At 40.1% G+C, this 13,040-nt stretch overlaps 1 protein-coding gene across 1 annotated transcript; it reads left to right on the forward strand.

The window, feature by feature from the left end:
* Positions 1–11,242: 11,242 nt before the first annotated feature.
* LOC127115458 (uncharacterized) lies at positions 11,243–11,950 on the forward strand (the record flags this gene model as incomplete). The annotated part of the gene is made up of 1 exon (XM_051047000.1): positions 11,243–11,950. A coding segment is annotated over exon 1 (708 nt), but the record flags the coding sequence as incomplete, so codon positions are not given.
* Positions 11,951–13,040: the final 1,090 nt, after the last annotated feature.

The raw sequence follows: 13,040 nt of genomic DNA on the forward strand, positions 1-13,040 counted from the left end.
TTGTGTTGTCTGGAGTGTAAATGCTTCTACCCAAGGGGTTCTATTTATAGAACCACTTGTGTGGGCTTCAAGCCAAAAAGCCCACTTAAGTGTATTTTGGCCCATATCTCAGAATATGCCAAAATCACTTAAGTATTTGGTACTTTACCATATTTCGTATTCTTCTTAAGTACACCGTACCTTACGATGTTCCTTAATTATTCTATCTCTCATCAATCCGTCCTTTGTGTGTGACCCTATAGGTTTTCGCGGCGTTGGCAATTATATTAAATCATGCATTTAACATAATAAACAGTGAGCGGTATCTAGCAACACATCACTGCTACCCAAGTCACGAAAATGTCATGTGATCTGACAAAACCTCCTGTGATAATAATTATGTGTATAATTACCCCTTTGCCCTTATGTCTATATTGAACACAAGGTATAGACCATGTCACCCTTGTCCAGTTCAATATTGGGCCCATAGACATTTATCCTGTTAAGCAGGATTGACAAATTCCATCTAGGACACTCATGTCCCTCAGCATGCTTCGTGGAGTACCTATCAACTGCCTTTATGGTTATCCAGTTATGGACAACGTTGGATCAGCAATAAAGCACTCGACTCTACATCTAGGATCCATAGTGGTTTCAGGTCGAAGAGTGGTATACACTATTATCACCATGAGAATAACTTATGACACTTTGCATAACTTTCTATATAGTATTCTCATAGCGGGTCAATCCAGTATGAATATTACTCTTAATATTCATACCTATGTTTAAGACTTGATAACTCTTTATCCATGATCCATGAGACGTGATCATCAGTCTACAAACATAATAGTCTCCATGCTTTAATGTTATCCCATTTCATAATAAAGCTTGACTACGGACATTTTAAGAATAGTGTCCTTATGTTTAATGTGATCTCATGATTAAGTCATACTTGATACATTAAATGGACTATCTATTCCAGGGACTTTATTAAACAAACATAATAAAGAAAAATGCCTTTTATTATTAATAAATAATTCGACACAAGTACCAAAAGTATTGGCCTCTAGGGCTTACACCAACACTAAAGTCTTTTAGTAATTGTTATTTCTATTTTATGCATGTATTTTCGGTAAACATCAATCATATTCAAATGCATATATTAATTCGAATTAAATCAATGGAAGTTTATGCAAACAAAATGGAGAAAGTAAAACAAAAGTATCTTTTTGAAAATAAAATTGTATTGATTTTGAAAGAGGGCCTATAAACAAGCAATTTTAATACAAGGAGACAAAAATCCTAGTAAGAGGAAATTGTCAAGAAAGCAAAGAAAAAACAGCTATGAAAAAAAAGTCCTATTGATTTTAATTCTACTACTGCTATTATGTCTTCAAGCATCTCATCTCTTGCTGTCGGATAGAAGTGATTGGCTTGTTCAGTCTCTTTGACTTTGGTGAAGCTGACCGAGAATGGGACATAGTCATACGCTTTAATCCCTAATTTTTACCTGGACCGCCTTTTCAGGTTTTCAATCCACCAGGATACCCTTTTTTGCCCAAGCCGCCTTTTCAGGTTTTCGACTTGCCGGGTGTACATTTTTATATGTTTATCCCTAATTTTTGCCCGAACCCTTTTGGTTCGCCGGGACGCCCTTACTTTTGCCTAGACATGTCGACCTAGCGGGTCTCTTTTATGCGTAGTATTTTTTAACTATGTCCGCGTTCACGGGACGCGGGAAATCTTCGACATCCATAGTAGCAAGCATCATGGCTCCACCAAAGAATACCTTCTTAACTACAAATGGCCCTTCGTATGTGGGAGTCCATTTGCCTCTAGGATTACCTTGTGGTAGAATGATACGCTTTATCACCAAGTTGCCAATTTGATACACCTGTCTCTTGAATTTTTTATTAAATGCCTGGGTCATGCGCTTCTGATATATCTGTCCATGACAAACAGCCGCAAGTCTCTTTTCATCAATCAAATTTATCTGATCGAGTCGAGCCTGAATCCATTCATCTTCATCTAAACCTGCATCTTTCATAATTCTTAGAGAGGGAATCTGAACTTCCACTGGTAAAACGGCTTCCATTCCGTAGACTAAAGAGAAAGGAGTTTCCCCTATCGAAGTGCGTACTGAAGTGCGATAACCATGAAGAGCAAATGGTAACATCTCATGCCATTCTTTGTATGTTACTGTCATCTTTTGTATAATATTCTTAATATTCTTATTAGCAGCTTCTACGGCACCATTCATCTTTGGCCGGTACGGAGAAGAGTTATGGTGTTTTATTTTGAACTGCGTGCAGAGTTCAGTAATCATCTTATTGTTCAAATTAGTACCATTATCAGTGATAACTCTTTCAGGGATGCCATACTGACAAATAAGACTATTCTTGATGAATCGTGCCACCACATTCTTGGTGACAGAAGCAAATGAGGCTGCCTCTACCCACTTTGTAAAGTAATCAATAGCAACAAGAATGAAACGATGTCCATTAGAAGCAGTAGGTTTAATCTCTCCAATCATATCAATGCCCCACATTGCAAAGGGCCAAGGGGTTGTCAAAACGTTCAATGGAGCCGGAGGTACATGTACTTTATCCGCATAGATCTGGCACTTGTGACAAGTTCTGGAGTGATGGTGGCAATCAGCTTCCATGGTAGACCAATAATACCCTGATCTCAGAATCTTCTTGGCCATCGTATGTCCACTAGAATGAGTCCCAAAAATACCGTCATGCATGTCTTCCATAATCTTTTCTGCTTCCTTTTTATCCACACAGCGAAGCAAAGTTGAATCATGATTACGTTTGTATAATACTCCATTACTCAAAAAGAATTTAGCGGAGAACTTCCTCAGAAATTTTCTGTCATTGATGGATGCCCCTTCATGGTATTCCTGAGTTTCTAAATATCTTTTTACTTCGTGGAACCAAGGTTTCTCTTCTACTTCATCAGCATTAAGTTCATAACAATATGCTAGTTTATCTAATCGTTCAATGGTGATCATGGGAGCTTCATTGTCCCATCTGACTCTGAACATAGATGACATGGTAGCCAATGCGTATGCCAACTGATTCTCTTCTCGTGGAATATGTTCGAATGTAATCTCTTCAAAGTATGGGATTAATGTCAACACCCGCTCTCGATAAGGGATGAGATTCGGATGTTTAGTGTCCCATTCTCCTTTGATCTGACTGATTACTAAGGCTGAGTCTCCGTACACACTCAACAACTTGATTCTCAAGTCTATAGCAGCTCTGAGTCCCAAAATACATGCTTCATACTCAACCATATTATTGGTACAATCAAAACATAGTCTAGCAGTGAAAGGCGTATGGCAACCCTTGGGAGAAATAATTACAACACCAACACCATTGCCCAATGCATTAGAAGATCCATCAAAAACCATAGTCCATCGGGATCCCAGTTCGGGTCCTTCATCCGGTCCAGGTTCTTCATAATCAGTAACAAGCATAACATCCTCATCAGGGAACTCAAAATTCATAGATTGGTAATCATCAACCGCTTGATGAGCCAAATGATCAGCTAACACGCTTCCTTTGATTGCTTTCTGGGTAGTATACTGGATATCATACTCTGTTAAAATCATTTGCCATCTTGCTATTCTTCCGGAGAGAGCAGATTTCTCAAATATATATTTGATAGGATCCATCTTAGAAATCAATAAAATGGTATGACTCAACATATACTGTCTTAGTCGACGAGCAGCCCAAGCCAAAGCACAACAAGTTTTCTCAAGCAGTGAGTATCTTGTTTCACAGTCGGTAAACTTTTTGCTAAGGTAGTATATTGCATGCTCTTTTCGGCCAGACTCGTCATGTTGGCCCAGCACGCACCCCATTGAATTTTCTAACACGGTCAAATACATGATTAGAGGTCTTCCTTTAACTGGTGGCATCAGAATTGGAGGTTCTTTGAGATACTTCTTGATTTTGTCAAAAGCTTCTTGACATCCATAATTCCATATTATCTCTTGATTTTTCCTCAGTAATTTGAAGATGGGTTTGCAAGTAGCAGTCAAATGGGAGATAAATCGGGCAATGTAATTCAAGCGTCCCAAGAAACCTCTGACTTCTTTATCTGTACGGGGAACTGGCATTTCTTGAATAGCTCTCACCTTAGCCGGGTCAACCTCAATTCCTTTACCACTGACAATAAAGCCCAAGAGTTTACCGGATCTTACTCCAAAGGTGCATTTGTTCGGGTTCAATCTCAACTTGTATTTCTTCAACCTCTCAAACAGTTTGTATAAATGATCGAGATGTTCTTCTTCATTATGAGATCTGGCTATCATGTCATCCACATATATCTCTATTTAATGATGGATCATATCATGGAACAAAACCACCATAGCACGCTGGTATGTTGCCCCTGCATTCTTTAAACCGAATGGCATTACTTTGTAACAGAAAGGGCCCCATTGCGTCACAAACGTAGTTTTCTCCATGTCTTCAGGTGCCATCTTAATCTGGTTATAACCTGACAATCCATCCATGAATGAGAATACCTTGTGTTGAGCGGTGTTATCTACCAGAACATCAATGTGCGAAAGTGGAAAGTCATCTTTGGGTCTTGCTTTATTCAAATCTCTGTAATCTACACACATTCGCACCTTACCATCCTTCTTTGGCACTGGTACCACATTAGCAACCCATTGAGGATAAGAAGTAACAGCTAGAAAACCTGCATTAAATTGTTTCATAACCTCGACTTTAATTTTCTCAGATATTTTAGGACGCATGCGATGAACCTTTTGCTTAACAGGATGACAATCTTCCTTCATCGGCAAACGATGTACTACTATATCAGTATCCAGTCCGGGCATGTCTTCATAAGACCAAGCAAAAATCTCTACATAGTCATGTAACATCTGAATCAATCTTTCTTTGACACTGTTTTCCAAGCCTGCTCCTATTTTGACTTCTTTCTTGTCTACTTCAGTACCTAGATTTACAATTCCAATTGATTCCTCATGCGGCTGTATAGTCTTTTCTTCTTGCAGTAACAGTCTGGAAAGCTCTCCAGGCACTTCGCAATCTTCCTCACTTCCATCCTCGGCTTGGTAGATCGGATTTTTAAAGCTATAATTAACAGTAGAAGAATTATTATCAACAGGATCCAGAGTGGATATGGATATGTAATTTGTTACGTGAGTGTGTGTAAGAAAACATAGCTTATTTGAAAGATGACAGGAAAGATAAAGAGCGCAATATTTGAATGCAAAAAGTCCATTGATTTATTGAATGTGAATATGCTTATGAAAATGACAAAACCCTTAACAAGTTAGCTATTGTGCCCCGGGCAAAGACACAATGCTTTAAGAAGTTCAATTGTTCATAATAAAAATTACAAAATTTGAAACACTAAAATAAGCAATAACAATTACTCCTGACTAAAGGAAATCGGGATAGTGTCTTCAGCCTTCCAATTATTGAGTCTGTCACCAATTGTTGGGAAAATCCAGCTATCCAAGTCGCAATCGCTATCAGCATCTTCTACAGCATTAATCTGATCTTTGACTATCTTTTCAGAGCTACACCCCAGGCCAAATTTATTAGACTTGTACGGTACATCGATCAGTTGACCCCAGCCAGTACGACCACCATCTTCAACCACGACTTGAGAATCTTTCAGAGAAATCATAGCAGGAGGACCACGAATAACTTTGGGCACACGGGAAGTTGGCTTAAGGACAGGACTGGTCGGAGGAACTACTTCAAATGACTGAGAAGGAGTCTCAAAGAATTCACCATCCATCTCGATGTATCTGAAGGTATGCACACTACTGACAATATACTCTTCTTCTCCACACACAGTGACAATCTTGCCCTCTATTGGATACCTCAGCTTTTGATGGAGAGACGAAGCTACAACACTTGCCCCATGGATCCAAGGGCGTCCCAGCAAGCAGGAATAGGCAGGACGAATGTTCATTACGTAACAGGTAGTGTTGAAGACTTGAGGTCCTATCTTGATAGGGAGAACCACTTCACCATGGACAACACTCTTCGCACCATCGTAAGCACGCACCACAACGCCACTAGGTTTCAGTTCAATGCTTTTACAGACAAGCTTATCGAGCACAGCTTTCGGTAGCACATTCAAAGAAGAGCCATTGTCGATCAACACATGAGACAAGGTGATCCCCTTACACTCAATGGAGATATGCAGAGCTTTATTGTGATTCTTTCCTGCTGGTGTCAGGTCAGCATCAGAAAAGCCTATGCCATTATCAACAGCCAAGTTAGCAACATAATTTTCTAACTGATCGGCAGATGTCTCCTGAGGTACATGAGCGGTCTTCAAGAATTTTATCAACGCATTGGCATGAGATTCAGAAGATAACAACAAGGATAACTTCGAAATTTTAGACGAAGTATGCCCCAACTGTTCTACCATATAAAAATCACTCTGACGGATGATTTTCAGCATTTCTTCCATTTCCTTCTTGGCAACATCTTCGGTAGTAACTTCGACTGGTGTCTTTGACTGAGAAGGATTGATTACTGGTCCCTTTCCTCGAGTTTCAGGGGCGGGAGGTGAGATTTCTGGAGAGAAGATCCTTCCACTTCGAGTAATTTTACTAGTCCCAACAATGTCAACGTCATTAGGATTAGCAGAATTATCATCTTGTTTTATGCCGTGGATGTAAACATCACCTCCATAATTCCACGGAATGGCTTTGCTTGAGGAATACGGTACTGGGCCAGGTGCAATAATAATTAGGGGAGCTACCTTGGACTCAGCAGTAATCTTCACAGGCACTCTAGTTGCGGTAATCTTCACTGGAACTTTGGACCTAACAATCACATATATTTCTTCAATAGGGTTTTCCACCTTAGGAATCTTTTCAAAGAGAATTGTACGATCATCCATCAGCCGTTGAATACCATTCCTCAACTTCAAGCAATCATTGGGTCGGAGTATACAGAGATCGCAATTTTCAGCACAACCTTGAAATAAACCAGCTTGCAATAAATTCTTCTTGATGATCAGGAGAGGAGATGCTAAGTCAGCTACATTAGTAATGTGAGAATTGTCATCCACAATATTAACAGTCTTGTCATGATTAGGCATAAGAGCAGTGATGACATTAGGAGTCTCCGGAGGATCAAATTCAATTTCTACAACGTCGATCATATCCTGAATCTTATTCTTCAACAACCAACAATCGTTTGTATCATGTCCGGGGCTATCGGAGTGATATGCACACCTGGCATTGGGATTATAACGAGGAGAAGTATGTTGGGATTTGCAGGAGGATCTCTGAGGGTAATTAAATTTGCTTTTAGCATACCCTGCAGTGCTTGTGCTAAAGTCATATTGATCTTGGTAAACTGCCTTCTTGGTCTGTCTTGTCTGTGTTTGAAGTTTTGAGATGGCGGTGATGCAATCGTAACTGCTCCAACAGTATGGTCACGATTTTTCTTGTTATGACCCCTTTGACCGTACACAGCATTTGATTCATTCTTCCTCTGATAGGACTTTTTGGTGCTTGCAGAGGTAGCCGCCTGTATCTTTCCACTTCGAATTCCGCTTTCAACACGTTCACCCGTCAATATTAGTTCAGTGAAACCCGATGAGGAACTTCCCAATAGATGGCTGTAGAATGGGCCAGTCAGTGTACCCATGAACATGTCCACTAATTCTCGATCAGTCATAGGGGTTTTGACTCTGCCAGCCAAGTCTCTCCATTTTTTAGCATATTCTATGAAGCTTTCTTTAGAGCCCATAGTCATATTCTGCAGCTGTAGCCGAGTAGGCGCTAATTCAGAATTATACTGGTAGTGGTTGTAGAAAGTTGTCGCTAAATCAGTCCAGGTGCGGATGTTAGAGCTCTCGAGCTGATAATACCACTCTAACTGTGTGCCAGACAGACTCTCTTGGAAGAAATGGATCCATAGCTTCCTATCAGTGGTATACGACTGGATCTTTCTCACATAAGCTCTCAGATGCATCTGAGGACAAGACGCACCATCATACTTAGTGAAAGCGGGGACCTTGAATTTGCGAGGAATGACCACATCAGAGACCAGACCTAAGCTTTCAAAATCCAGATCGGGCGCCTTCTGACCCTCCATAGCTAGCATACATTCTTCCAGCACCTTATACTTATCATCTTTCGGAGAGTACTGTTCATTTTCATAATTTTCAAAGTCGTCCTCAGGGTTGAAGGGATCAGCATTCTCATCTTCCGAATCGTTTTCTGTCTCATCTTCTTTATCCTTCGGAATTCCAATCTTGACTCCTGGAGCCTGTCCTTTAAGCCTTCTTCCCGGGTTAATGTAACTCACAGATTTCTTGTCCTTCTTCTTCTCAAGCAATAGAGTCTTCAGTTCCTCCTGCCCCTTGGATAAGTTCAAGATCATCTCCTGGAATTGAGCATTCTGAGCCTGGAGATCCTTGACAGTTTGTTCGAGGGCCACTTTTCTGTTTGAGAGGAAGACCGTGAGAACATTGATCCTTTAGAGTACCTGTTATGCAATGTTATGTTATGCTATGCAATGTATGAAATATTTTCAAGGACTTTTGGAATTTAAGTTTGCGTGAACCACCAAAAAGGGGAACTTTTATTAATAATTTCTTTAATCAATGTTCATTACAAGAAAAAATGAAAGCTCAAGTCTCCCAGGGACGACGTCTTTTTGGGCGGAGATATGCATTGAGACTTCGTTCCTCATTAAGCTGGCTGGTGAGCTCTAATACTTTCTTCCTTTCAGCACAAAACTGAGCTTCAAAAGTATCCCTTTCCTCTCTCAACTGGATCCAAGATTTCTTCAATTCTTCAACATTGGTAGGCATATCTGGATAAGGAATGATCTGAGGGGTACCTCCTTCAACTTTTGGTTCAACAATCAGAGGTCCGATTGCAAGATATGGCATGATAAGCTCACGAGCTCTGGCATGTACCCATCTGAGATGTCTGAATGGGAGAGCGACATTATCCTTTGAGACCATTTCAAATTTTGCTCATTCTTCAAGACTGATTGAGGAAGGTGCGAAATAAACCACCTAGATAATAAAGGTACGCAGCACATGAGAGTCCCTTGCCTTTTCATAGTACGAGTGTGAAGGGAATGCAAAATGTCTCCAAGCAAGGTGGGCACATGGTTATGAGTGAGAAATATCTTAACAGCATTCATGTATATGAATTGATCCGGATTAGGAAATAGCACCAAACCATAGACTAGTAATGCTAGAACATCTTCGAAAGCGTGGACACTCATAGCTTTTAGGAATTCTCGGGCCTTATTTATCAGAAATTTGGCAAGTAAACCCTTAACTTCACTTCTTGTTACCCAATTAGTTTCAATGTCGGACTTTGTCATATGTAAAGCCGCGGCTGTAACACCCCAAATAAAGTAAAAGAATTATTTAATTAAGTTAATAATATATTTAATAATTTAATTAAATAAATTGAATTATTGGATTATTATTATTATTATTTTGGAATAATAATTATTATTGGAAAATATATAAGTGGAATAAGAGAAAAGGTTTTCATTTTTGGAAAAGGTTTTTACGTGAAAACTGAGAAGCTGCAGAGAAGAGGAAAAGGGCAAAGAGCTGTAGAGCAAAGGTTGGAGAACGGAAAAGCTTGAAGCTCGAAGAGTTGCCGGATTGTTAAGGTAAGGGGGGTTTATCGTCGTTTAATGGGTATTATCGATTAACATGTAATGGGTAGTGATAAGCCGTCGATTGACCCTAATTGGGATTTAGAATGCTGAGAAATTATGTTGAATAAGTTGTATTAAAGCTGAAATTGAATTTGTGTTTGAGTGTATTGTGAATTTCTGAGCGTATAGCTTTTTACGGAAGTCGAATCGTAGGTCCGGAAGTCCTCCAACGGCGGAAAATGCGGAAACTCTGCATTCTGCCTTGTGTTAGCGCAGGAACTGCTGTTTCGCCTGCGTTAACCGGTTAACCCAGGGTGTTAACCGGTTAACACTGTTATAAATTGTGAAAAATGTTGAGTTTTGCCTGCGTTAACCGGTTAACCTATAGCGTTAACCGGTTAACCCTGTTGCGTTTTGCCTGGAAGTGTAATTTTCCTGCGTTAACCGGTTAACCTATAGCGTTAACCGGTTAACACTGTTGCAGTATGTAAAAATGGTTGATTTTTATGATGTAAGTGTAATTGGTGATTGGCCTATTGTATCCAATTGTGATAAATAAATTCGTGGAGTCTATGTTGTGAAATGTTGATGCAAATATGTTGATAAGTTGTTTTGTGGAAAATATTAAGTTGTAGGCTGATGAGCCAAAGTTGAATATAAGTTGTTTTGTTGAAAATGCTGAGTTGTAGGCTGATGAGCCAAAGTTGATTTTTAAGTTGTTGTTGCTGAAAAAGCTGTTATGTTGTCGTTGTTATTATGTTATTGAACTTTCAAGTCGTACATGCCATATACATTCATATGCATTAAGTCGGGGCTTTTGCTCACACCACGTTGGCCTGGATTGGCAAAAATTATGGGGCTTTTGCTCACACCACGTTGGCCTGGATTGGCAAAAATTTTAAGTTGAAAGTTGAAGGCTTATGCCTTGATGCCCACTAAACTGGCAATGATTTTAAGTTGGGAGTTTTACTCCAAATGGTACCACATGCATGAAGAGTCGAGTCTCATTTGAGTTGCATTTACGTTGTGTTTGAATATGATGTTGAGTTGAATATGCTGCTACCGAATGCATGATATGATGTGGGTGATTAACGTGTAAAGTTACTTAACATAACATGATGATTTATAATATTTGTTATATCGATTGAGGAACTCACCCTTACAGTTATATTTTTCAGGTAACGAGCAGTGAGTTGAGTAGAAGCTAGTGCTTGAAGTCTAGAGTGGTTTTAGTGGGTCATGCTCTGATAGATGTAACATCGGGACGGGATGTTTTATTTGTTGAATAAATGTTAATTTTAAGATATTACAGATGTTGAATGTTTCTATCCGCTGCGAATTTTTAAAGAAGTGTTTATGTTGGATTAAATAATGAGCATGACTGATTTTTACGGTGAATTATGTGAAGTATTATGTGACACCCTTGGTGCATGATTACTCTGATATTGATTTATATGCTGTTGTTTTAATTAAATATTTGGGGTATTTAGAAGGGTGTTACATTAGTGGTATCAGAGCAGGTCGGTCTGTCCGGCCAGTTGTCGTGTCGTTACTGTCTAACAATTGTGTAATTGTTATTAATCTAACGTTAAGTTGTGTTGTATTGGTAAGTTGAAATGGCTGGAAGGAATGACGCTGCAATGGCTGCCGCAATGCAAGCAATGGCACAAGCGGTGCAGAACTTGCCAAATGCTGGTGGTGATGCTGGGTCACGTAGCTTGGCGACTTTTCAGAGAGAGAATCCGCCGGTGTTTAAAGGGAAGCATGATCCAGATGCAGCCTTGGGATGGTTGAAAGAGATTGAGAGAATCTTCCGTGTTATGGATTGCACTCCAGCTCAGAAGGTTCGGTATGGTACTCACATGCTAGCAGTCGAAGCTGATGACTGGTGGCTAGAGACTCACGAGAGGTTGACCGTGGCAGGTGAAGTCATTACTTGGGATGTATTCCGTAGGGAATTTCTGAGGAAGTATTATCCGGAAGATGTCCGTGGTAAGAAGGAAATTGAATTCCTTGAGCTGAAGCAAGGAAACATGTCTGTCACTGATTATGCTGCGAAATTTGTGGAGTTGTCCAAATTTTATCCTCATTACACTGGTGGTGGTGCTGAATTTTCGAAGTGCATCAAGTTTGAGAACGGATTGCGCCCTGAAATTAAGAAGGCTGTTGGGTATCAGAAGATACGCATTTTTACTGATTTGGTTGATAGCTGCAGGATATTTGAAGAAGACAATAATGCTCATTACAAGATTGTCAGTGACCGCAGAGGCAAGCAACATCAAAACCGTGGCAAGCCGTATGATGTTCCAGCTGGGAAAGGGAGACAAAGAGCTGCTCCGGCTCAGAGAGCTAGTGGGGGAGGTGCTCCTACTGGTATAGTTTGCTTCAAGTGTGGTCAGGCTGGTCATAAGAGTAATGTATGCACTGCTGAAGTAAAGAGATGTTTTCGTTGTGGTAAGACTGGTCATGCAATAGCTGATTGCAAGCACAAGGAAGTGATTTGTTTTAATTGCGGAGAAGAAGGGCATATTGGAAGTCAGTGTCAGAAGCCGAAGATAGGGAATCAGTCAGGAGGCAAGGTCTTTGCTTTATCGGGTTCTGAGACTTCTGCAGATGATCGTTTGATCCGAGGTACGTGTTATATTAATGGCTTTCCTCTTGTAGCTATTATTGACACAGGTGCGACTCATTCCTTTATATCTTTGGATTGTGCTGTGAAACTTAAGTTAGAGATATCTGAGATGTTTGGTAGTATGGTAATTGATACTCCTGCGAAGGGTTCAGTGACTACTACTTCGGTTTGTTTAAATTGTCCTTTGAGTATTTTTGGTAGGGACTTTGGGATGGACCTAGTGTGTCTTCCACTAGTGCAGATTGATGTTATTCTGGGTATGAACTGGTTAGTGTTTAACCGAGTTTCTATCAATTGTTTTGATAAGACTGTGATATTTCCTGAGAGTGAGGAAGGAAAGAGTTTGTTTCTATCAGCGAGACAAGTGGATGAGGAAGTAGCTGATGGGGCAGAGTTGTTTATGCTGTTAGCGACTTTGGAGGCTAAAGATAAACTGATGATTTGCGATCTAGCTGTGGTGTGTGATTTTCCTGATGTGTTTCCGGAAGAAGTGAATGAATTGCCGCCAGAGCGTGAAGTGGAGTTCTCTATTGACTTGGTACCTGGTACTAGGCCGATATCGATGGCTCCGTACCGTATGTCTGCTGTTGAGTTAACTGAATTGAAGAGTCAGTTGGAAGATCTATTGGATAAGAAATTTATTCGTCCGAGTGTGTCACCGTGGGGTGCACCAGTGCTATTGGTTAAGAAGAAAGAAGGTACTATGAGGTTGTGTGTGGACTACAGGCAACTGAATAAAGTGACGATCAAGAATCGGTATCCTTTGCCGAGGATTGATGATT

Source organism: Lathyrus oleraceus, chromosome 1 (assembly GCF_024323335.1).
Source record: "Lathyrus oleraceus cultivar Zhongwan6 chromosome 1, CAAS_Psat_ZW6_1.0, whole genome shotgun sequence".
Classification (NCBI taxonomy): Eukaryota; Viridiplantae; Streptophyta; class Magnoliopsida; order Fabales; family Fabaceae; genus Lathyrus; species Lathyrus oleraceus.